The 27,512-nt window shown below is 34.8% G+C and overlaps 1 protein-coding gene across 1 annotated transcript in view; it reads left to right on the forward strand.

Annotated features, from left to right (window-relative positions):
- ERCC6L2 (ERCC excision repair 6 like 2) overlaps nucleotides 1-27,512 on the forward strand; it is a 107,601-nt gene that overhangs the window by 27,611 nt on the left and 52,478 nt on the right. The window contains exons 5-12 of the mRNA XM_081152008.1: nucleotides 505-666; nucleotides 1,081-1,288; nucleotides 4,084-4,224; nucleotides 5,162-5,275; nucleotides 5,559-5,678; nucleotides 13,720-13,791; nucleotides 14,338-14,483; nucleotides 22,500-22,595. Of these exons, the coding sequence (XP_081008134.1) occupies nucleotides 505-666; nucleotides 1,081-1,288; nucleotides 4,084-4,224; nucleotides 5,162-5,275; nucleotides 5,559-5,678; nucleotides 13,720-13,791; nucleotides 14,338-14,483; nucleotides 22,500-22,595 (1,059 nt within the window). The remainder of the gene's footprint in view (nucleotides 1-504; nucleotides 667-1,080; nucleotides 1,289-4,083; nucleotides 4,225-5,161; nucleotides 5,276-5,558; nucleotides 5,679-13,719; nucleotides 13,792-14,337; nucleotides 14,484-22,499; nucleotides 22,596-27,512) is intronic.

Raw genomic sequence — 27,512 nt, forward strand, 5'->3', positions numbered from 1 at the left:
CTGCTGCATACTTGAAATCAACCACTTGTCCATGAAGCTTTTAGTGGACTTACTGCTGTGGGTGCTCATTGCTACTGGGGTAACCATCAGCTCTAAACCTTTTTAGCACACACAGCTATAGAACACAACTTTCAAAATCATGAGTTTATATTTATTTTTTCCATTTAGATTTAACATTGCAAGTATTGCTTCCTATATTTTATATTTATTTCTCTTGTTTGTTGCTCAAATTTTTTTTTTCATTTTAGTGATTTGTTTAAATGAGTTTCTTATTCCACCATTACACAGAATCTCTGTACCCTTTTGTCTCCATATACATTTTATTTTCATGGATTGTCCTAACCTGTGACCATTGAACTAACTAGGTAAGGTTGTTGTGGAATCATCACATAATAAAGGGGAAAAATCCAAAATTTGGGTAGAGAAAGCTGCTTTCTAAAAATTATATAGGCTAAGAAAAGGACGTTTTCCCAACCTCTCTCCCCGTTTTTTCTCACTTAATAGTTTGGAATGGTCAGCTGTCGTTGTGGATGAAGCTCATAGAATCAAGAATCCAAAGGCTAGAGTCACAGAAGTTTTGAAGGCTTTAAAGTGTGAAGTTCGCATTGGCCTCACAGGAACCATCCTTCAGAACAACATGAAGGAGCTGTGGTGTGTTATGGACTGGTGAGTGGAACACTTTCTTTTTTAGAAAATTATTTGATACATCTCATTAACTTAATGTTACCTTGTTTGCTAATTATTCATTTCTGGGGGAAAACAAAATTATTTGTCTGTTTACATAAGTGTTTGATCCCAAACATAGTACACAGAATAAAGAGTTGCATGAAAACCTATCTTTATATATTACTCTTGGTCCCTGAAGTAACTATCTGAACTAATTTACCAATTTTATCATCTTACAGTTATTTACTGAAAAACTGTCATAAAGAAAGAATGTTATGTTTACTTGCCTTTTGTTACTTCTGTCATTAACAAACAAGTGACTTAGTCTGTTTCTTAGAAGCAAAAAGAAGCCAGTGTTTTTCCTTTTAGATGATTTAATAAGGCCCTAATATTTTTCTTACTGCCTTTATGAAGGGCTGTGCCAGGACTTTTAGGTAGCAGGATCCACTTCAAGAAGCAGTTTTCTGACCCAGTAGAGCATGGTCAGAGACACACAGCAACGAAAAGAGAACTAGCTACTGGCCGGAAGGCCATGCTAAGGCTCGCAAAAAGGATGTCCGGATGGTTTCTCAGGCGTACCAAGACTCTCATCAAGGATCAGCTGCCTAAGAAGGAAGACAGGGTAAGAACTGCATTTGTATTAATTTCTAAGTGTGTTTTATTTTTTTTCTGAAAAAATTATTTTTAAGAGGAAATCTCTTGTGATATTTTTTGAATATAGTTTTTGCCTCTTACTCAGTGTGAAAAAAATTGCTTTATGCACAATTTCAGAAAACATCAAGCCCAGTCATTTTCCTTACTAACCTGTCAGCTCACAGGTATATTGTTAGTATACATTAAACTCATTTCTCTTATTTTAGAACAAAAATACTTATTATATAATTCTTCCTCAGTGAAGAAAGAAGAGCCTCTCTTCCTAATGTGTTTTCTGTTCATATTTTGTAGTTTCTACATTCTCTACTATCTACAACTCAGTAAATTCTTTGGTACCTTAACTCTAAGTACAGGTCCAAAATGACTAAACACTTTTTGTTGTGATAGATTTATTTCTTATAGAATGCTATTTTCAGTGACACAACTAACCTAATTTTACAACTTTTTAGGAAAATTACAATTAAGTTCTATTAAATGTTTAAGAAAATTTAAGGAGTTGACCTTAGGAGGATTTTTTTTTTTTTTTAAATAATAGTAGTTTTCTTTTATAGTTTTAAATTGTGTGGTTCTTCTAGCTCAGGCGATGGAATAAAGGTTCTATAAATTACTGTGAATTAAATCTAATTAATGGTGCCCCAAATGAGGGCAGTCCTATCAAATATCCTCTAGTCACCCTAGCTGGTTTGGCTCAGTGGTTAGAGCATTGGCCGTGGACTGAAGGGTCAAGGGTTGGATTCCTGGTCAAAGGCACGTACCTTGGGTGCAGGCTCGAGGGAGCGTACAGGAGGCAGCCAATCGATGTGCCTTCCTCACGTCAGTCTTTCTCTCTCTTCCTCTCTCTCTCTTCCTCTCTCTCTCTCTCCCTTCCACTCCTTCTGAAAAGCAATGGAAAAAATATCCTTAGGTGTGAGGATAAAAAAATACCTTCTAGTCTTTGGATATCCCATTGATTATTACTTTAAAATGATGAATTTGAAAGGAATAATGACACTGATCTGCAAGTTAGGGAAACTGATATGACATTTGACTTTTTTTAATCTAAAGCAAATATTATTTAATTTAATTCATGTACCTCCACTTTTTAAGAATGTTTTGTGTAATTTAATGTATATTATTTAATTGTCTATCTAGTAGGGACAACAAACCATAAAAATATTAAAAGAAAGTTGCACATAGAAGTTTAGAGATTGTACTCTGAAATTAAATATCACAGGTTTGAATCCTTGCTCCCCAATTTATGAGTTTTATGAACTTGAGCAATTTGCTGAGTCTCTCAAACCTTGGTTTCTTTATGTTATACGGGAGTGATGATAACAGTGCCTGCCTCATATGGTTGCTCTAAAATGTGTAACATGTAAGAAGTGTTCAGTAAATGTTACTACATGTTGTAATAATACCAACTCAACAATAAAATACTCGAAAGTTGCCCAGAGAATAGATTTTAATTGTTTTCATCACAAAAAAATTAAAATGTCATTATGTGAAGTAATGGATGTGTTAACTAACTTTATTGTTGTGGTTATATATGAATATGTATGAAATTCTTATGCTGTGCACCTTAAGCTTACACAGTGTTTATGTCAACTATATCTCAGTAAAGCTGGGAAAAAATAGTAATAACTCAAATTTCCCTCCATACCTTCATCATCGACCCATCTTCTTTCTATATTCTCTTTTTATTCTTACATGTACTTTTGTATTCAAGCAGAGTCAAGATATAGCTCATATTTTATGTTTATATTTTTTAAATCTAGCATTATTTTATACAGACATACCTGTTTTTGCTCGATGCACATTTGTCTTTTTTTTTTTTTTTGACAGTAATATTCTATTGTAGTGATATACACATCTAAGTACTTATAAATAAATGGCTTTTCCTCATATTGATCAAAGTCCTATTTTGCGTATATTTAGTTTTATGACCCTAGTTACATACACCTATAGCTAGAAGAATTTTACCAATTTACAGTGCTACTGGAAATATAAGGTAAATTGTATCCAGTAATTTGTGGCTTTATTTTATCATTTTTTTCTCTTTTTGAATTTGGGCACAAAATACCAAATTGTAGTTGCTCTTTTGGGTATTTACTTAACTCTTATCATTACTAATTTTAGGAATTTATAGGAAGATATTAAATACAAATACTTTAGCTTGTTTTTAGTAATAGGGGTTTTTGATATTTTTCTAAGTTGTCCAAGTATAATTCAGTAATTATAATTCATACCATTGTTCTAAAATTTTTTATTGTTTCCTATCTAGTTTTTTATTGACCTAAATTTTAATCATTTATTTGAATGATAGACTAATAATGTGGAACCCTGAAAACATCCACAATTGTGAGAAATATACAGGGTGAGGCAAAAGTAGGTTTACAGTTGTTCATATGGAAAATAATACAATAATTAATAAATAACACAAGAATAAACTCTGTATGTCGTGTCGTCACAACTGTAAACCTACTTTTGCCCCACCCTACATAAGGAAATCTCATAAGTTATTTTTTTCATATTTTGATTCCTTTTAATTAAAAAATTACTTGGAGATTTATTTGAAAATCTAGTTGTAATTTGTATAGTTTTCAGTAGGGTGCTGGCAAAGAACATAGGAGAATTGGGAGAAATTGTCATAATCATGTATCTAGAAGAAAAACAGCTTAGTTTATGCTCAGTTTTCACCATTGCAACCTATGAATTTTGATGTGCATTGTGATTGTTGCTGCTATAGGAAAAATACTAATAATTACCTTGTGCTCTTCTTGGCAGATGGTCTACTGTTCCCTGACAGACTTTCAGAAAGCTGTCTACCAAACGGTGTTAGAGTCTGAAGATGTGGCTTTGATACTTAAATCTTCTGAGCCCTGTACCTGCAGCAGTGGCCGAAAGAGGAGAAACTGCTGTTACAAGGCAAGCGTTTCACTCTGAGATCTTTGCTGTCCTGCTTTGATTCCATAGTGCTCTATTGTAAGTAGCAGTTTTCCTCAGACTTTTCTGTACTTTAGAGGTCGTAAGTTAATAAAAAGGGATAGTTTTTAAAAATTTCTACAATATCAGATAATCACAGCAAAATACAAGATCCAAATATATTTTTAAAAAACTAGTTTTTGAAAGTAGATTCAATTTGATATCCTGCATTTTCAGGAAGTCTCATTATCGACTAAGAGTCAACTTATTCTCTCATCACAGGCTTACAGTCTCATTCTGATGTGAGATGTAGTGTTATCTTCATAGAAACTGTGCACAATATAGAAAGTGTTCTATTTTTATTTAGAAACAATTATTTTTTACCTTCTATCTATATTTCCTGCCCCATTTTCACCTCTATTTTATTATCAAGTTACCTGTCATACAGCTTCATACACAGAGGGACCGCACATAAATATTTATCTAGGTGGATATTTATTGTATCTCTCATTTATTTTGCTGTTTTTAACCACTTCAGTTTTTTGCATAGCGCAGGTTCCTAGGAAACGCTGGAATATAAATGAGAGGCGAGAGTAAAGGCGTCTACACAGCACTGCCGCCCCACCGTGCAGTTTCATTACCAGGAGCCCCTGTGGCAGCATTCCCATGGCTGTAGCAGGGGGATGAACACTTCCTGGAGTGAGGATACTCTCCCCGCTTTGGTTAAAAACATCTCTGTGCTGTGGCTCACCAAAAGTGTGATTCCACGTTAGCGATTCATGGATATGTGTGTAAACAGCTGACCATCATTTTCTCAGAATGTATTGTGCCAGCAGTAACCCAAAAATATTATTGCAAGTGATACTTTTGTGATATAAGTAGTTACATAGTCATGTTAGTCCTTCGCTTGTTTTCATTTTCTGTATTTCTCTGGTTGCAGACCAACTCACATGGTGAAACAGTGAAAACCTTGTATTTCAGTTACCTCGCGGTCCTTCAGAAGGCAGCTAACCACGTCTCGCTACTGCAGGCTGCCAGCACCTCCAAACAACAGGTGTGGGTCGCCTTTTAAAATGCCTTTGTGATGCTATCTGGTATAAATATTTTATATTTGATATGAAATTTCCTAACCAAATATCTTCAAGTTATATTTGTATGAAATTTAAGAGGAAACTGGCTTGCTCATTTTTTAATTTACACATCAAAGAAGTATATTTAATCAAAGTGAGAAAATTTAAACAAGTTAAAATAACTCTTCTAAAAATTTTTGTATTCAATTCATACAGCTTTAAATGTGTTAAGTTGACATTTCTCTTCATCTACCTCTTTTTTTTAAGGAAACACTCATCAAAAGGATATGTGACCAGGTATTTTCCAGATTCCCAGATTTTGTGCAGAAAAGCAAAAATGCAGCCTTTGAAACACTTTCTGACCCAAAATACAGTGGAAAAATGAAGGTAAGTGCTCTTCTTTCAGTTTGCATACGCATAAGGATGATATACAAAATATTTATTAAATGGTATGGCAGGGACACCAGCGAATCAGAACAGATCCCAAACGTTCGGAAGAGACGGTAGCCCAATGGTCTAGCTGTCTGCATTTACTAGCTCACTAGGAACCTGCATCTGGTGGGTTCTCAATTAGAAGTAGTTATATGAAATATACTTCAAACTTTCCCATTGTATTGGATTCATATCCTCTTGAAAATGTGTGCTGTTGCTACATGTGTAATTATTTGTCTTCAAATTTTTAAGGAGATAATTTACCAGGTATATAAATGCTAATGCCACGTGGGAGGATGGGGATAGGTAGGCTCTCAGAATTAGAGAAACTTCTTGAAGAGTTCTCTGGGTTCTCTATGAGAACTCTGAGTTTTCTAGGCCTCTGTGTCTAGACTGAATTTTCTGTCTCTTGTTTTTTCCTGCCATCCTAGCTTACAAGGTTGTTATATGTCATTTGTGCAAGGGAGCAGTTGTTGTACACTGGGAAACTGACCTGTAGGTGTGCTCTTGGTGATGAATTACTGAGGGAAGGGTCTGAAAAGTAAGGCTAGGTTTCCCAACCATGACCCAGGCCTCTGGGCATTGCCTGTCACGGCTGCATGAAATACAGTTTCTAGCCTCCTCATAGCAGAATTCAATTGTTTAACCCTTTAAGAACTGTCAAAAATCTTTATTTATGGATTCAGAGGTTTTTACAGAATGATTTCCAACTTTATGTTTTAATCTTTTGGCAAAAAAATAAAAATAAAAAGGAAGTAATTCAAGGTAGTGTTTTTTCCTTTGAAATCCTGGAAATATTTTTAGCAGTTAGTCTGCATAAGTTCACCATAGTTTAGTTTGCCCAGACCTCTAAATGCAATGGTATAAAATGTAAACTAGGAAGAGTACCTTAATACCTTGTGAGTGTATTTTTTCTTACTGAGCTATAATTGACATATAACATTGTATTAGTTTAAGTATGCAACATAATGATTTGATACATGCAAATATTTTGAAATGATTCCCACACCACAATAAGCCTAGTTAACATCCATCACTTCACATAGTTACAATTTTTTTTTCTTGTGATAAAAACTTTAAGATCTGCTCCCTTTTAAATACACAATATGGTATTGTTAACTACAGCCACCGTGCTGTACACTATATCCCCAGGACTTGTTATCTTATGGAAGCTTGTACCTTTTGACTACCTCACGTATTTCACTTGTCCCCCACCCCCTGCCTCTGGCAACCGCTAATCTGTTCTCTGTACCTACGACTTTGGTATTTTGTTTTGCTTTAAGAGTCCACAGTATTTGCCTTTGCCTGACTTATTTCACTTCACATAATTCCCTCAAGGCCTATCCATGTTGTCGCAAGTGGCAGGATTTCCTTCTTTTTTTATGGCTGAATAATATTGCATTTATCATCTATTTGTCTATCTATCTCTCTATCTATATCACATCTTCTTTGTCCATTCATGCATTGACATTTGCGTTGTTTCCATGTCTTGGTGTTGTAAATAATGCTGCGGTGAACATGGGGTGCTGATGTCTTTTTGAGATGGGTCTCATTCTTTTGCATGTGACTGTCTAGTTTCCTTAACACCATTTATTGAAGAGGCTGTCTTTTCAGCATTGTAAATTCTTGCCTCCTTTGTTGCAGATTAATTGACCATATATGTATGGTTTCATTTCTGGGCTCTCTGTTCTGTTCCATTGATCTGTGTCTGTTTATATGTCAATACTGTACTCTTTTGATTACTATCACTTTGTAATATAGTTTGAAATCAGGACATGTTATGCCTTCAGCTTTGTTTTTCTTTCTCAAGATTGCTGTGGCTATTTCAGGTCTTTTGTGGTTCCATTAAAATGTTAGGATTGTTTGTTATATTTCTGAGAAAAATGCCATTGGGATTTTGATAGGGGTTGCATTGAATCTACAGATAGCTTTAGGTAATATGAACATTTTAGCAATATTAATTTAATCCATGAGCACAGAGTAGCTCTCCTTTTATTCGTGTCTTCTTCAATTTCTTGCATCAGTGCCTTAAAGTTTTCAGTGTATAGGTCTTTCATCTCCTTGGTTAATTTATTCCTAGGTATTTTATTATTTTTGATACAGTTGTAAATGGGATTGTCTTCTTAATTTCTTTTTCTGATAGTTCCTAATTAGTGTATAGAAATGCAACTGATTTTTGTATATTTACTTTGTATCCTGCAACTACAGTGTGGGGCAAAAGTAGGCTTATAGCTGTGAGTGCGAGAAAGAGTTTATTCCTGAATTATTATCCATATGAACAACTGTAAACTACTTTTGCCCACCCCTGTATACTGAATTTGTTTATTAGTTCTAACAGTTTTGTTTTTGTTTTTGTGGAGTCTTCAGGGTTTTTCTATATATAATGTATAATCTACAAGTAGAGGCAGTTTTACTTTTTTCTGATTTGGATGCTTTTTATTCTTTTTCTTCTCCCTCCCTCCCCCTCCCCCTTCTTCCCTTCCTTCCTTCCCTAATCGCATAGGACTTTCAGTGTTATGTTGAATAAAAGTGGCAAGACTGGGCATTCTTGTCTTATCTCTGATTTTAGAGGACAAGCTTTCTGTTTTTCACCATTGAGCATGTTGGCTGTGGGATTGTTAAATATGGGCTCTATTATGTTGAGGTATGTTCCCTCCATACCTACTTTGTTGAGAGTTATGTATTTTTAAAGTAAGTATGTTTGGCCCTAGCCAGTGTGGCTCAGTGGATTGGGTGTTGTCCCATACACTGAAAGGTTGCTGATTGGATTCCCGGGCAGGGCACATGCCCGGTTTGCAGCCTCTGTCTCTGGTAGGGAGGCATGCAGGAGGCAGCCAATCAGTGTTTCAGTCTCACAGCGATGTTTCTATCTCTCTCTCCCCCTCTCCCTTCTCTCTCTCTCTAAAAATCAATAAAAAAATCTTAAAATATATATATACACACACACATATATACGTTGGTTCTGGTGAGAATATTCTCTGATTAATTATAACATATTTCAAATATAAACAGATTTTCTAACAATGGTAAATCTATTTTTCTCATCCATTTTATTGACTTTTGTTATTTTAAATTAAAAAATATAAAAAGCCCTGTTAATTTAGAACTGAGTACTAATTATCCCATAACTTAAGCCAATAGAATATTTCCAGAAATCATGGTCTCCATTGAAAACTGCACTATCTATTACTATTTATTTAAATTTTATTCATTGTGACTTTTTACTAAAAAGTTTCCACTTTTGAAATTAAATGAAATTTTATAGCTCTGCACTTTATATTCATATATAATCATTAAATATATGATTTAAAACATACTGTTAATTAGAGTTTATATTTAGGAATAATAGTGTCTGATTAAGATAATTATTGCATTTATATTTTATTAAGATTTTTAAAGTGTAAAAGCAAGCATAAAAATTGTTGCTGGAGGCTAGGTGTCTTTATATGTGAAGGAAGTATGTAATTGATTTGTTTTGTGAGAGAGCACCAACAAATCAGAGACCTTTCATAATAAACTAGGGTTATATTTTTAAGGCTGTGTCTCATCATTTGATTAGCAACATCATGTGGTGATTTAGTGATAGAAAATCTATAGGCTTATTATGGAATTATTGACTGTGGAGTTTAGAACTCCAAGTTGCATGTACTTCTTTAATCCAGGTGATAAAAGATCCTAGTTCTGTTTCTCTTGTTATAGGTTAGCCTACAGGTGCAATTTATTTGTGGGCATAATGCCGACTGTGCCCTTCATAGTCTCAGAGCTACACTCATGAAGTCCAGCTCTTTCTCTTAAGTGTAAGTGTCTTTGTTGACCTCAACTACTCTTCAGGGGGATGGTCACAAGTTGCACTCATTTCCTTGATAATAATCCTCATTTTTCTTTCCCTTGGGAAATGCCACAAAGCCACTTACTGTGGGAGGTGGGGGGAAAAAAACTAGGAAACCCAGTTTAATGCTGCTGGAATCATACAAGGGTCACATTAATCTCTATGCCTCACTAATTTGAGTAAATTTAGATCCAAGATTCCTTAGCTGTGAACGTCCCCAAATTTAATATTCCTTTTTAGGTGGGTTGCCCTGGTCTGTGAAGGATGAGTGATAAAGCATTGGGTCTGTATTGTTAAGACTCCAACCTATAGTGACTACACTGCCATTTCTGAAATTTCTAATAAGGGATATTAGTTTATAGTTATTCATTTAGTTAATGAGTGTTTTTTATTTTTTGAACAACCTAATAAAGATCTCCAGCCCAAAAGTATTCGCTTTTCTTATTACTTGTTTTTGTTTTTACTGTAAGATATTCAAGAATACCTGAAAATGCAATAGTTATGATACTGTACTACCCCAAACAATCAGAATGGATTTCTGTGCAAAATATCCTTGATTTAAAATGTTCCTGTTTTGCCTGGCCGGGCATGGCTGAGCGGTTGAGCATCAACCTAGGATCCAGGCAATCAGGGTTTGATTCCCGGTCAGGGCACATGCCCGGGTTGTGGGCTCCATCCCCAGTCAGGGGTGTGCAAGAGCAGCCGATCAATGACTCTCTCATCATTGATGTTTCTCTCTCTCTCTCCCTCTCCTTTCCTCTCTCTGAAATCAATAAAGATATATTTTAAATATTCCTGTTTTAAGAGAATAAGTCAAGCTACAGACCAGGAGAAAATATTTGCAAAACAATAAGAGGCTGGTGTCTAAAACATACAAAGAACTCTTAAAACTCAACCATAAGAAAACAAACAGTTCAATTTAAAAAAGAGCAAAAGACCTGAACAGATACCTCACACAGAAGATATACAGATGGCAAATAAGCAGATGGAAAGATGATCACCATCATATGTCATTAGGGAATGACAAATTAAAACAATGAGATACTACTACATACCTGTTTGAATGGCTAAGCCCAACACCAAATGCTAGCAAGGGTATGGAACAATAGGAACTCATTTGTTGCTGATGAGAATGCCAAATGGTACAGCCACTTTGGAAGACAGTTTGCATTTTCTAATAAAGCTAATTGTACTCTTACCATACGATCCAGCAATCACACTTATTGGTGTTTACTCAAATGCGTTAAAAACTTATGTTCACACAAGAGCCTGCATACAGATGCTTGTGGCAACTTTATTCATAATTGCCAGAACTTGGAATCAATAAAGATGTCCTTCAGTAGGTACATGGATAAGCAGACTGTGATCTGTCCAGACAATGGAGCATTATTTAACAATAGAAATAAATGATCAAGTTATGAAAAGACACAGAGGCATCTTAAATGCATGTTGCTAAGTGAAAGAAGCCAGTCAGAAAAGACTACATGTGGCATTCTGGAAAAGGCGAAACTATTAAGAGAGTGAAATGATCAGTGGTTGCCACAGGCTTGCAGGGAAGGAGGGGTAGATAGGGCACAGGGAAATTTTAGGGTAGTGCAACTATTCTGTGTCATACTGTGATAGTGGATACATGGCATTATACCTTTGTTAAAATCCATAGACCTGTACAACACAATGAGTGAACCCTAATGTGAACTATAAACTTTAGTTGATGATAATTTATCAGTGTTCATTCATCAGTTGTTGTAAATGCACCACCCTAATGTAAAATGTTAACAAAGGAAGCCGTGTAGGGAGGGATGGGAGTGGGTGGAAAAGGGAGTCTATGGGAGTTCTCTGCATATTCTACTCAATTCGTTGCTCTAAAAAATAAAGTATTAATCTTTAAAGTTAATGTAGTATGTGAAATTAAATGCGTATACTTTATGTAGGATCATTTATTTTATAAAAAAATAAAGCTAATGTCAATAAAACTACTTTATGTGTTCTCCAGGTTTTAAAATAATTTTACCTGATCTGTTACATTTTTACTCAACATTTGATTGGTTATCTGAGTAGATTTTTGTTTTAATTTCATAGCTTTTTTTGAGGGATTGCAGGGTAGAGGTCAGAGTTAGGACAATGTCTTCTCTTGCTCAAATATTAAAAGAGTGTTATACTGAGTATAATTTTTAATTTAAAGGTTTAAATGTTTACAGTTGAATAAATAAAATTACTAAGTGTTTATTGCAGAGTTCCAGAAAAACCTTAGACTTTGTTCAGTAAGTTCCTTTTCTTTCCTTTGTGGGTTGCTTTTCCACAGTGTTCTAGAGCTATCATTGTCAGATGTGGAAATGCCTGCTTTTAAAATAATAGTATTAGTATTATAAATAGGCTTTAGATTATTTGCTTCCTCCATAAAAGCACTGTGTATAGGGGCAGATTATTGGCATTTTGAGATCAAAATCAAATCTGGAAGTCAGGGCTTACTGTAAATCGAGAAACAGAGAGGAGAAAATGAGAAGAGTATATATCTGACTGATTATTTTAAGAAAATAAATATCAAGACTTCTAGAACCTAGATATAATTAAACACATTTCATTGCATCTATCTAGGGAAAATTTAAATACTTCCTAAAAGTAATGCTGCCCCATAATTTAGTTTCTGACCATATTGTAGGTATAAAGAAAGTGTATTTTAGAAATTAAACTATTCCATTTAAATGTGTCTCATAATCTAAAGTGCTTCCTTTTGATCAAAGCAAGATGAGGTGAAATAAAAGTCCTTGGGCACTTCACCTCGTTTTTTACAATGTGATGGTGAATGACATTTCATAGAACATCTAATACTTTATTTCTCTGACCTCCAAAAATGAAGGAAGGCTGACAGGTTATGTTATATAAAAGCACTTTTAAAGAAATTCTCAAGTGATGTTTATATGTACAAAGTGTACATATTTTTTAGGTGCTAAAACTTGGTTTTGAACTTTTATTAAAAATATATATTTGCAAATATATAAAATTTAGGCTGAAAAATGCTGATTTGAAAATATGTAATAACTTAATGTTTGCAAACATACACAGACGCTATAAAACTCATACCATTAAAAATGGTAATGATGCAATATGTGCTAATGGAACAAAAATCTTGCTGTAATTCCAGAGCTTCCCCTCCCCACATTTCAGGGAACTGAGGCTCTGGGAATCACATAGTTAAAAGGAAAACACAATTTTGAACTTTCCCCATTCTAAGTGAACAATATTGCATATTCGCATTTAATGAAGATATGAAATAAAAACCAAGTGAAACACTGCACACCTCTCGCTGAAAATCAGGCTCCTTGAGGCCTCAGCACACTCAGGGAAAACGTTCTCAAGCACAGCTTTTAAAAAGCCCAGTGTTAGTCGCTTTCCTTGGTGCAGATCTTAACATTTTAGACACCTGAAAACGCAGGGCACAAGAAAGTTACTTTGAATACAAGCGAAGAAAACCAAAGTTAGGTAAGAGAGAAACACATGCTCAGCAGCAAATGTGCAGTGAAAATGCAGGACACGCGTGCCTGATTCCTTGTCTTCACTCACGTGGACTGGGCCCACTCGTGCCTGTGCCACCTCTCATGCCTCTGTTTCTGCATTTGCCCAAAGTTACAGTGTGATGGCTGGGTTTGTTTCTTTAAGCAGTTAGGCACCTTCCATTTCATGTTGCATTATTAGTAATACAATGGCAGTTATGGCCTCTACTACCAAAATGAGAAAATTTCAAACTACTAACTACATTCTTTGGGGAGGAGAGTACTAAAGCTGCATTGCTTAAAAATATTTACCTAATAGAGGATTTGATGGGGTTTATAATTTTACAAGAAAGCAGAGGCAGAAAAAGAACAAATGCTTGACATGCAAACATGGGTCAGATATATTCTATACTAAGCCTGCGCATCTCGGGCAGAGAAGGACCCAGGTCAGCTTAGGCTCCTAACAACACCCCGCCCTGTGATGGCGACCGAAACCCCTAGAAGGAAGGCTGTGACATTCACACGCAGACAGTGCGAGATGCTTCTCTTGACACCAACGGTCATTTGACAGCAGGATTCAAACTCACACCTTACAAATCTCAGGGGGGATGCACAGTGATACAAAGGGTTCTCTTCACTGGAACTGGCTCACTGAAGTCCTGTGGTTCATTTCCAGGTCCTTCAGCAGCTTTTAAATCACTGCAGGAGGAACAAAGATAAAGTTCTTCTCTTCTCCTTCTCCACCAAGGTGAGTTTGTCTTCTTGGTCAGCCCAGCCTTAGCGCTGAAGCAGGAGCCTCAGATCCAAGGCATCCAGCCGTGTCTTCTGTCTTACATGCACTGGAGGAAATGGTAGTGAGGGAGGCAACTTACAAATCTCGGTTACATCGGGGACGCTGTCAAATAGCAAACGCACAGATTCTTAATTTTCTGTTGTTTTTGTTGATAATTAAGATGTTCTTCAGGAGATTTAAGAGATTTTTAAATGTAGAAAAGAACATAAATAAGTGAAATATGTTTACATAAATGACTTGACAATAGTTTTCTTTTTATTTGGTTTTAGTTTTAAAAATTAAAGATTGATTTATTTTTAAAGAAAGGTTGCTGAAGGTTAAAGTCAGTTTCAAGATAATGAAATATATGGGTCGGAAGTCAGAAAAATATTTGTTGCTCTTGTAATTATAGGAAAGAAATTGTGAGCAGCAGTAATTAATACCTAGTAAACTTTCTCTCGATAATGGTCTGAAGCGTATTAAACCATGAAGCCCCTTTGCCCGCCCCGACCTCTCCTCTAGTTGCTCGATGTGCTGCAGCAATACTGCATGGCCTCGGGACTCGATTACCGCCGCCTCGACGGAAGCACAAAATCAGAGGAAAGAATCAAGATCGTGAAAGAGTTCAACAGTACGCAAGATGTTAACATTTGCCTTGTCTCCACAATGTGAGAAAATGAAATTTGATAACTTGATTTTTATCTAATTGCCTTTAAGATTTAGGGTAATTTTAAAACTATTACTGAATTTTCAGTGGTTAGGCTTCTATTGCTTTGTTTTATTTGGTTTTAAGGAGAAGCAGCAAAGATGCTATTAATTGTGATTGAAATAACAATTTCTTCAGTTTTACCTAACCTTTTCTCTCGGCTCCCTTATCTTCACTGAATTCCCCTTTATATGTCTACACTTATAAAGACAGTAATCCAAAGTTCTATTTTTTAAAGGAATTTTCTCTGGTAGTGTTTTGACTCATGTCCATGGTCAGAACGAGACTGAATTAAATAATTGAGTTTTTAATCAAATAACAGAAAATCATTTGTAGTAATGGTTTGCAAACTGTGTTCAAGGAGCCCTAGTGAGCTCACAGGGCCTGCTGGGCCAGGCATTTCCCTGCTTTGTCTCTGCCTGATATCAGCTGGAGGAACTCCACATTTATAGGTTTTACCCAAGTTAAATCAGTTCTAACACCTGTTTACAAATCTCTAATGAAAACCTTTTAAAGAATATACATACTTTAGAGGAAGAGTTAAGTCAATATAAACTTACCTAAGGAAAATTCATCTTTTGGGGGGGATAACAAATTCTTAATTATTGGAATCTAATGTAGTATTTTATAGACTTGCTCCCATTGTCTTTCAAAAAGAATATCAAGGGGTTTTAAAAAGAAACTTATGTAAAATGCAAAAAGTAGAAATAACTCAAAAACTATTTAAATGAGGAAGAAAATGACATATATGATGAGTGAGCTACTTACTGTTGAACACTGAAATTATTCTTGAATTCTTGCAACTAAGGCAAAAGGAGAGAAGCTCTGGATTCCCAATTTCCTGTGAATGAATTCAAATTGTAATTTCTCACATGAGTCCTTACATGCAGAGCATGAAATGACATAGAATACTGTCTTTGGTTAATTTTAATTTAAAAACACACAAGTATTCTTAATTTTTAAATAATGTTTTTCAAAATAATAAATGCCCTCAACAGTTCAAGTACAGAACTTATGATAAGCAGTCATCTCTCAGTCAACTCACCCCCAGTCTAATTTGATGAAATCTGCCACAAAGCTCCTAATTATCTCTCAAATTGCTATTTAATCCATCCAACTAGTTTTCATGTTCCAAAGTTCTATTTGATATTTTTCAAATCTGCCTGATCATTTTTACTTATATTTTGTTCTTTATGGTTTCTAGCCTTTCTTTTATTTCTTTAGTAATTTTAACCTTTTTTTAAAAAATACCTTTTGAATGGCATTTTTGCTTTATTACCTCCTGTACCTTCTATCTGATGTGTCCTCTAGCTCTTGCTTATGGTAGATGGTATCTTCACAAATTTTTAAATTTTTTTATTTTGAGCTTATCTTCAGTGGGTCTTTTTCCTCTTTGGAAATCCTTTGGTTGTACAAGTTTTCCACTGGTGTGGTTTTCCTTTGACTGCTGCTAGGCATCCCAGCTAAGGAAAAGGAAATTGCTTTCAATTCCTATTTTCCTGTGACTAAATTCAAGGAGTAATTTGTTGTATAAGTCTTTACACAGTAAAGAATCTTACATAACGTAATAAATATATTCTTCAGCTGTGTTTTGCAAAAGACATAAGCTTAGTTTTTGTTTTGTTTTCTCATTTTGCAGTAGTTTATATTTAATTCCCAAGTGTTGTAGCAGAAGAATTATCACATTAGCTTAGTCCATCATTTGGCCAGAATCATCCTAAGTTTTCATCTTTTCATTTATCAGCATTACACAGCTTGGATTCTGTTATGAAAGAGGACGACTTAGTCTACTTTCACTACTCTCACCCCACTTTTAATACATTCATTATTTTTATTATATACCTATAAATTAGTTTAGTAACTTTATATAATGTACTTCAACTTTTTATATTTTAGTCCCTCTACTTCCTGTAGTATCTTCTAAGTGCTTGTAATGGGTGGTACTGGCATTAGCACGCATCCACCCTTCTACTTTTGTCACCTGTTTATATTATCCGTCAACTATTTTAACTTTTACCTCATTGTGGTTATTAGGAGTTTTCACAGGATCCTACAGAAATAACCAAGTCTTCCATGCTCTACCCATAGGTTGGCTCTAAAATGTAGGGGCTAAAAAATAGCGTTTACATTATTATTATTTTGTAAACATTGTTTAATGCTGGGCCACAGAATGCTAAGGTAATTTCTCTGAATGTTTGTGACCTCTTAGCCAATTCAAGGAGAACAGTCTTAACATCAGCCTCAAATGAATTCTCATTTCTAACACTTCATTCATCTTATGTTTACACAGTTCAGTTTAGTTCATATTTTAATCACAACTTTCTTATTGCTTTTCTCTCAGTGTGTTTTTGCCTTTTATAATAATAATTTTCAATATATTACTAATTCCCTTTCACACTTTCTCTTCTGTTGACTCCTCTGTATCCTGAAGAACTTCCCCCTGAAGTCTTTTGTGCTCTGGTTTTAATCTGGACTGGTGTTCTCTAGGCCTGATAAGGAACTATTATCCTGAAGTTTTCTTTCACTGCTCTTCTGCATTGGATCCACTTTTACTGAATTTCATGCCATCTTTATTCTTGGTTTGCCTCCTTGATTCGCTGGAGAATATCAAGTAATTTTGTAAGTCAGGATTATAGAAAATAAACTTTCTGCATCTTATATCAGAAACTGTTTATTATGTGCCCTCTCAGTTCCTACTGTGGACAGCTAAATAATTTTAAATTGAAAATAATTTCCTCACAAATCATGGGAAGTCATTAAAGCATTGTTTTCTGGTATTTAATGTTGCTTAATAGATGTCTAAGGCCAGTCTGACTTGCATTCCTCTTTGGGAACTCACAAGAGTTTCTCTTCATCTATGGTATTCTGAAATTTTATAGTGATATGTGAGTCTTGGTGTGGGCCTTTGTTCATTTCTTATGTTGGGCACAATCTGAAGGCTTGTATTCTTTTTCAGCTCTGGAAAATTTTCTTTGATCATTTATTTGTCAATGGCTTCTCTCCTAATTTCCAGTATCTCTTTCTCTTGCATGCCAGGTTGTCAGATTTTAGAGCTCCTATGTTGATTCTCTAAATCTCTGAACTTTTCTTTCATGTTTCATGTTTTTATCTTTTCGCTCTATATTCTGACACATGTTATTTTCCAATCTTATTATTTTATTTGAAATAATTAATTTTTAGTCTAAAATTTTTCTTACTTTTCAAGCTCTTTTGCTCTCTGAATTATCTTCATTCTGGAATATCAATACCTTAAGCCTAGCTTTTCATAATCATCTCATTCAATTAATTAAAGAAGGGTCATTTGACATTTTTCCTTGGGTTGGGATTTTTATTGGAATCACTGAATTAATAAAAGACTTTGAGAAAAATTGGCATTTTTATGATATTGAGCCTTCCTATCCATGAACACAGTATCTCTACATTTATTTAGGTTTTCATATAAACAACATTTAAGTGGTATTTTATTTGACCCTCTATAATAGTTAGCACCTAACAATAAAACTTAATTCATTGAAAGCATTTTTGGTGGAATATTAAGATATAGTTAAAGTATAATTTTTTATATACCTATTTGATATAAGAATAGAAGGACCTGAGGAATGAATAGCCTTCATGCTCATTATGGGTCTGTCTTAATACCAGTCCTCAGCTTGAAGGGGTCTACATTTTTTTTTTTATTGCTTACAGCGCAGGCCTTTGCTGTTAGTCATATAACAACAGAGTTACAGATTTTAAAGTTTAAGATTCTGAGTTGCATTATCATGAAACAGAGAATCATCTCATCTCCAGAGATAGAGTTTAGAGATTTTTTTTTTTTTAAAAAAAAAGGAGCTTTGCGTCTGTTGTAACTCTGCCAGCCATCAGTTATACCTTCAGAATCTCTCGGGAGATTGCTACCTCAACTGGTAGAGGCCTTCCTATGGCTTAAATAGGGCATCTGAGGTAAATTCATGTCAAGCCTTACTGACAAGAAGCTAACTGAACCAGTTGATTAGATTTATTTTTGGTGTTGTTCATTTAGTGTTAGAAAATAGTTCTTAATTTTTAATTTTATTTTAGATATATTTTGTTGATTTTTCATATAATTATGTAATTATATAATCTCATGGCTCTTGTTCCTTCCATTTTTTCCATCACAATATTAGATAAACTTTTAATTTCTCTTGTGCTCGCTTTGGGCCTAAGTCCTACTCACTCCCCTAATTTACCTATTTTTTTATTCTTTTTTTTTTTTTAAATATATCTTTATTGATTTCAGAGAGAGGAAAGGAGAGGGAGAGAGAGAGATAGAAACATCAATGAGAGAGTCATTGGCTGAGCCCACAACCTGGGCATGTGTCCTGACCGGGAATCGAACCCCGATCGCCTGGATCCTAGGTCGACGCTCAGTCGCTGAGCCATGCCTGGCCGGGCCATTTTTTTATTCTTTCCAAAACTTTCTCCCTATCCCAACTCACTCCTTTCTTTGAGTTCAAGTCTCTGTGATATCTTTATGCTATCACCTCTATAAGTAATTTTCCAAAGGATATAATTCATTTTCTATTGGACACTTAACTTTAAAAAGTGAGGATACTTTGGGTTTGTCAGGCAATATTTAGGTGCCCCTAATTATTACAGTCCCATGAATCATAGTTTGAAATGCTGTTGAGCAAAATAATTTTGTATTTCTCTTAACTTCATTCCAAAAAACCATCTCAGAAAGATGGGAGCATTTCTTTTGTTTTATGTCCCAAAAGAAAGAGATTCTAAACCACTCTTTCAGTAAGTCATTAGAATCATATTATATACCTATTATAAAAACCTGTCTCTAATTCTTGATTTTGTTTTGTCTCACACCCCTCTGTTCAATTCAGTTGTCTTCATTGACCCTTATTTAATGTAGGATAAGAAAAAGAACAGATTTTTTCCCCTCCGAGGAGCATTATGAGCAATAAGTGCTTTACTGAAGTTATGTATAAAGTTCCATGAGCATTTAAAGAGTAGGCATATCAAAAAAGACCATAAAAGGATGGTGATGTTTAAACTGCCCCCTTATAGATAAGATTTCATTAGGAGGAAAAGCAGGTTTACATAAAGGGCATTTTAGGTAGAGATAACAGCATAGGTACAAAAATGACCAAGGAATTTAAGTAGTTAGAGCTTAGTGTGCATTGGAGGGAAGAGCTGGGTATGTGACTAAATAGGAGGAATCATTTGTTAATTTAACAAAAACCATATTGAGTGTTCTGTGACAGGCCCTGAAGAAGAAAAGATGTAAAAGGTTCATACCCAGCTCTTTTTAAAGTTTATAACTAAAAAAATACGAAGATGGATGCAATAGTTGTTAAGAATTATGTAAAAGGGTGGTTTCAATATACTATGCTAAATGCCAATAGAAGGAGGCACAAAGGAGAAATATTTAGTTCATCCGTCCTTAGCAATGCTGAAAAACAAGTAGTTAGCCAGGCAAAGAAGAGAGCAAAGAAAATTGCAAGTAGTGTATGAAGGCAACTTTAAGTGTATTTGTAGTTCCATGAGAATATCCAAGAATACAAGGGCTGGTCTCTGATGGATAAGAACTGAGGGATTTAAAACAGAGAAGTGGCATACTTAGTTTTCTATATTCTGTGCTTAAAATAATTTTAAGTAAGAGGGGGATGGATTTAAGGTCTGAGATAATGGAAGACATTTAAGAAGCCAATGAAATAATACTCACAAATGTGATATAATGAAGGCTTGAAATAGGGCAAGGAAAATAGAAATGGAGAAGGAACTACAGAAACATATTTATGAGCTAAATTTGACAAGATCTGATATTGGATGGCTTTTTAGTTTTTATGGAGTCCCCCTCCCCCCCCCTTAAGTCTGCTGGTGACAAATTTTCGTAGTTTTTCTTAATTGAAGAATGTCATTATTTCCCTTTTATTCCTGAAGGATATTTTTGCTGGATATAGAATTCTGGATTTACAAGTTTTTTAAGCACTTGAAAAATGTTGTACTGCTTCCTCCCAGCCTCCATGGTTTCTGATGAGAAATCCTCTGTCATTTGAACTGGTTTTCCCTAAAAGTAGTGTATAATTTCATTGCTTTCAAGAATTTTTTTTTGTCTTTTTTTTCTTCAGAAGTTTTGTTATCGTGTCTTGGCATGGATTGCTTTGGGTTTATCCATTTTAGAGTTCATATGACTTCTTGAGTCTAGGTTTATGGCTTTTCCCAAATTTGGGTAGTTTTTAGCTATGTCTTCAAATATTTTCATTCTGGGACTACAATGATATGAGTGTTATTGTCCCTCTGGTCTCTAAGACTGTGTTCATTTTCTTTAAGTATATTTTATTTCTGTTGTTCTAGGTGAGGTAAATTAATATTGACCTGTTCTCATGTTTCTGATACTGTTCTCTTTCATTTCCACTGTACTGTTGAGTCATTTCAGCAAGTTTTATAATTCAGTTATTTTTCAGTTCTAAAATTTTCATTTGGTTTTTCTTTATATCCTCTTTCTTTGCTGAGGCTCTCTATTTTTAGTTTGTTTCAAGTATATTTATAATTATTCATCAAAGCATTTGTATTATGATTGCATTAAAATTCTTGTCAGACAATTCCAACATCTGATTCACTGTGCCATCTGTTGATTTTCTTTTCTCATTCAAGTTGAGATTTTAATGGATCTTTGTATGACTAGTAGTTTTTTAATATATGCTAGATTTCTTTAGTATTATGTTACAAAACTTTATATCTTATTTAAATCTGTTTTATCCAGACTCTGTGCCAGACACATAGGGATGGAAATCCATGTTTTCTACTTAACCTCTGTTGACATCCTGAGAATGAGGTGTTTCATTACTATTTCTGGATGACCTCCACTGATACCACAGAGGGGGACCTGGTTGTCACTGGAGAGAAACGAAAGCCCCAGCTCCTTAATCGATCTTCTCTGACACTTCTTTAACCCCCAGCAGGGGTTAAAGGTACCTCATTACATTTAAGCAAGAGTGGATGTTTAGTCTCTTCATGTAGCCTTTACTGACCAGGTTGAGGGTAGGGCCACAGATTTTTTTTCTGTGGTGCTTGCAGGAATAGGCTGGTTATTATCTAACATTTTTCTGTCTTTAAAGGCTACATCTTTCCTGGTTCTTTAGCTAAAGGAAGAAGGATTTACTTGGGACTTTTTTTGTCTGTGACGGTTGGCATCCAGTTCACTAGCTTCTCTAGAACCCTGTCTGGGACATATTAGGCAGAAAAAAAAGCCATGAAACTCACTGCCATGTCACTCCTCATGTCTTGTAGTTCCTAGTCAGTCTGCATTCTCTTTATCTTTCACTGTCTTATGTTTATTTTATATATAATATTCAGGGTTTTCATTTAGCTGCACTCAGTGGGAGGAATAGGCGAAGTCTATCTATTCCTGGCTTGATTTTTTAAATGTGTATGTTACTTTACTTAGCTGTTATGTACTAACAGTTTTTTAAAATTATGTTAGGAAGCCCTAGCCAGTTTTGCTCAGTGGTTAGAGCATCGGCCCTTGGACTGAAGGATCCTGGCTTTGAATCCAGCCTCAGTGGCAGGCTAGATCCCCGCCCCAGTCGGGGCATGTGCTAGAGGCAACTGGTTGGTGTGCCTCTCTAACATCAAGGTTTCTCTCTCTCTTTCTCTCTTTCTCCCACTCTTTCTGAAGAGCAATAACAAAATGTCCTCAGGTGAGGATTTAAAAAAAAATTTTTTTAATTATATTAGGAAAATTTTACAGAAATAACATTTGAGTATAAAGCAGCATAGTCTACTTATATGGACTCTAATGGTCAAATTTTTTAGGGATATTCTAGATTGATAGAAAAACATTTCATAGTTATTTCATTTGTGGTATATTTGTGTTTCAATCACCTTACTTTTATAATGTGAATGCAATATTGTGTTGATTTGGTTATAGAAATCTAGCATAATTGAGTTATAGACTAACAATTATTTTTTTGCTATTTTAATATGTTCTTTTTCTTTCCTCCAGGGCTGGTGGACTAGGCCTCAATTTTGTTGGTGCCAATGTTGTTGTATTATTTGATCCTACTTGGAATCCAGCCAATGATCTTCAAGCCATTGACAGGTATAATACTGACAAAATGTAAAGTGACTAGCAAATACTTTTAACCTAAACACTTTTCTGAATTGTTTAGGTTGCTTATCATGTGGCTGTGATTAAGAGATAGGGAAAATCTTGTAAAAAACCCCTTCTATTTCAGATAACCATGAATTTCTGAATCCAACTGGCAGGCTGATAATAGCTATTTATTTTCCATTCATCTCACAATCGCATTATTATGTCAGAATTGATTTAAGAAGAAAGAATAAGTCCACAATGCTTCAGGAAAATAGGAAAGGTCACTATTAGTAGATTAGAAGTTTTGAGAAACTCCTGCAATAGAAAAAGAAAACAGAAGATGCATGATCAAGAAACCAGTAGAGTAAAACCACAATCCAAAGTGGACAATAGAGAACAGAGAAAGAAAGAAATATTTAGAACATAAATAATGACTTGGGCAGGAGAGAAAATGTACATAGATACATTTTGTGATATTTCTAAGTTCCAAAAACAAAGAGAAGGACAGGCTAAAAGATGCCAGAGTGGGAGAGAGATAAAATTATCTATAAAAACAAAGACAAAAAAATTAAACAGTTTATCAGCACAGAAATTTGTGTTAATGGATAGATGATACATAAAGCAATAGTTTGTGACATCAATAACATAAAAGTGGGGGGCAGAGCTGTAAAGGAGGTTTTTAAAATACAACTGAAGTTAAGTTGGTATCAATTTAAAATAGATTGTTATAACTTTTGGATGTTATATGTAATCTGCCTGGTAGCCACAAATATGTATACGGTATACACAAAAGGAAATGAGAAAGAAATCAAAATATGTCACACACAAAAATCAGATAATGACAAAGGAAGCCAGTAATGGATGCGATGAAGGATGAAGTATCTACAAGGGACACCGAGAACAAAATGGCAGAAGTAGCTCCTTCTTCATCACTAATCACTTTAAATGTAAATGGATTAAACTCCCCAATCAAGAAACGTAGATTGGCAAAATGGATTAAAAACAGTATCCAACTATATGCTGCCTATAAGACTCTCATGGGTCTGCAGACATACATAGTTTGGAAGTGAAAGGATAAAAAAAGGTATTTCACGCAGACAATAGTGTGGGGAAGGTCTGGGGTGAGGCTGGGTGGAGGGGGGCAAAGGAGGGGAAAATGGGGGGCATCTGTCATACTGTCAACAATAAAAAGGGGGTGGTATTTTATGGAAAGAATAACAAAAAGAGTGTAGGGGTAGTTACAGTAATATCAGACAAAGGAGACTTTAAGTTGAAACCTGTTGTAAGAGACAAATATCGATATTATACAATGAAAAAAGATTCAGTTCACCAAGAAGCTATAACAATTATAAACATAAGTGCACCAAACATGTGAGCTCCAAAATATGTAAAACAAAAACTGACAGTATTAAAAGAAGAAAAGCTGGCTCCACAGTAATAGTAGGAGACTTCAATACCTCACTTTCACTAAAGGATAGAGCTTCCTGCCAGAAGATCAGTAAGGAAACAGAGGACTTGAACAACACTTAGATAGTCGGACCTGACAGACATATAGAGCTATCCTCACAGCAAAAGCAGAACACACATTTTTCTCAAGTGCCGATGGAACATTTTCCACAATAGACCATATGTTAGACCACAAAACAAGTCTTAATAAATTTAATCCTCACCTGAGGATGTTTTTATTGATTTTTTTTGGGGGGGGGGGGCGGGGAGAAACATCCATCAGTTGCCTCCCATACACTCCCCAACAGGGCATATAACCCGCAACCTTTTGGTGTACAGGACAACACTCCAGCCAACTGAGTGACACAGCCAGGGCAGTCTTAATAGGTTTATAATGATTGGACTCATACAATTTCTTTTCGAATCAGAATGAAAATGAAATCAGTGGCAGAAGAAACACAAGAAAATTCACAGATATGTTGAACTCTAGAACAACCAGTGGGTCAAAAAGAAATTACAAAGGAAATTAGAAAATATCTTGAAACAATTTAAATACAACATGTAGAAAGTTATGGAATGCGGCAAAAGCAGTGCTAAGGGATATTTATAGCTGTAAATACTTACATTAGAAAAGAAGAAAGGTCTCAAATCAACAATCTAACCTAGTACCTTAAGAAACTAGAAAAATAAAAACAAACTGCCCTAGCCGTGTGGCTCAGTTGGTTGAGCGTCATCCCATGAACCAGGAGATTGCCAGTTCAATTCCCAGTCAGGGCACATGCCCAGGTTGAGGGCTTGATCTGTGGTGGGGAGCGTGCAGGAGGCAGCAGATCAATGTTTGTTTCTCACATCAATGTTTTTCTCTCTCTCCCTCCCTCTCCCTTCCTCTCTCTCTAAAATCAATTAAAAAACATATTTTCAAAAAAGAAAAACAAGCTAAACTCAAAGGTAACAACATGAAGGAAATAATAAAGATTAGAGAAGAGATCAACAAAATAGAGACTAAAAAACAATAGAAAAATCAACAAAAACCAAGAGTTATTTTTTCAAAAAGATGGACAAACTTGACAAATCTTTAGCCAAATAGGAAAAAAAAGAATATTTAAATAACTAAAATCAGAAATGAAAAGAGGGACATTACTACTGACTTTACTGAAATAAAAAGAATTTTAAACACAGTACTATAAATAATTATACACCAAGAAGTTGTGTAACTAGAGAAATGGATAAATTCTTAGAAACATGCAACCTATGAAGACTTAATCATAAAGAAATAAAAAATATGAATAGATCTACAGCTAATAAAAGATTCAGTCAGTAATCAAAACTGCCAACAAACAAAAGCCTAGGACAAGATGGCTCCACTGGTGAATTCTGCTAAACATTTAAAGAACATTAATGCCAATCTTTTTCAAACTCATCCAAAAATTGGAAGAAGGAATACTTCCTAATTTATTCTGAGGCCAACATTTCATTGATATCAAAGCCAGACAGAGACCTGTACACAAAGAAAACTACTAACCAATATTTTTTATAGATATTGATGCAAAAATCCTCAACAAATTACTAGCAAACCAAATTCAACTGCATATTAAAAGAATGATGCACCTTAACCAAGTGGGATTTATTCCTGGTTTGACATGCAAAATTCAATCCATGTAATATGCTAAATTAACAGAATGAAGGGAAAAACACATATGAGCATTTAATTGATGCAGGAAGTATATTTGACAAAGTTGAACATATTTTCATGATAAAAACACTCAAACTAGGGATAGGAGGAAACTATCTCAACATAATGAAGCTCTTTTATGAAAAACCCACAGCTGACTTTATAATCAATGGCGAAGGAATGAACACTTTAAGATTAGGAACAAGGCAAAGATGCCTGCTTTCATCAGTTCTCTTCTGCATAGTACTGGAAGTTCTAGCCAGAGCAATTAGGTAAGAAAAAGAAATTAAAGGTGTCCAAGGTGGAAAGGAAGAGAAAAAATTATCTCTGTTTACAGATGACATTGTCTAATATGTAGAAAACCCTGAAGATTCCACATTTTTAAAAAAATGTTAGAGCCAATAAATTGATTCATAAAAGTTGTAGGATACAAAGTCATCATGCAAAAATTAATTGTATTTTCATACAGTAGCAATGAACAATCTGAAAAGAAAATTAAGGAAACAATGTTATTTGACAATAGCATCCAAAGGAAAAAAAAACAGGAATAAATTTAACCAAGAAAATGAAAGACTTGTACACTGAAAACTAAATAACATTGCTGAAAAAAAGAAGCAAATAAATGGAAAAGCATCCTGTGTTCATGAATTGAAAGACTTAGTGTTGTTAAGGTGTTGATCAATACTGTTCAAGACTATCTACAAATTCAATGCAATTCCTATCCAAATTTCAATAATGTTTTTGCAGAAATAGAAGTAAAAGGTTTTAGGAAACTACTCATGGATAATTGTATGCCAACAAATTGGATAGCCTAGATGAAATGGAAAAACCCCAGAAGCCTATCAGGACTGAATCATGAACAGAAAAATCTTAATAAACCTATGAATGACTATGGAGATTGAATCAGTAATCAGAAACCTCCCAATAAATAAAAGACCAGGACCAGATGGCTTCACTTGTAAATTCTACCAAACATTCAAAAAGAATTAACACCAGGTTTTCTCAAAGTCTTCCAAAGTATTAAAGAAGAGAGAACTCATCCTAACTTATACTGTAAAGTAAGCATTACTCTGATACCAAAAGTAGGCAAAGATACTACAAAAAAATAAAACTACCAACCAGTATTTTTATGAATATTTATGCAAAAATCCTTAATAAAATACTAGAAAACTGAAATTAAGCAGCATATTAAAACAATGACACATCATAAGCAAGTTAGACTTATTCCTGGAATGCTAGGATGGTTTGACATTCTATAAAATCAATCAGTGAAATACGTCACATTAACATGATCATCTCAGTTGATGCAGGGAAGGCTTTTGACAAAATTTAACACCTTTCATGATAAAAACACTCAGCAAACTCTGAATAGAAGGAAACTATCTCAACATAATAAATGCCATTTATGAAAAACCCACAGCTATCATCATACTCAGTGGTGGAAGATTAAAAATTTTTCCTCTAAGAGCAGCAACAAGGAAAGGATTCCTGTTTTCACCACAAAAGAACAAATATGATTGCACTATTATGAGGTACCTAGGCTTGTCAGATTCATAGAGACAGGAAGTAGAATGATAGTTGCTAGGGGTTGGGGTGGAAATAGGGAGTTATTATTTAATGATACTGTGTTTCAGTTGAGGAAGATGAAAAAGTTCTGTAAAGAAGAGAGTCAGGGTGGTCACACAGCAGTGTCATTGTGCTTCATGTCAAGTGTCAGTGACCTGTACATTTAAAAATGTTTAGCCCTGGCCAGTTGGCTGAGCGTCATTCTGTGCACCAAAAGTTCACCGGTTCGATTCCCGGTA

The sequence above is a fragment of the Miniopterus schreibersii genome (genome assembly GCF_964146895.1).
Source record: "Miniopterus schreibersii genome assembly, chromosome: 11".
Lineage (NCBI taxonomy): Eukaryota > Metazoa > Chordata > Mammalia > Chiroptera > Miniopteridae > Miniopterus > Miniopterus schreibersii.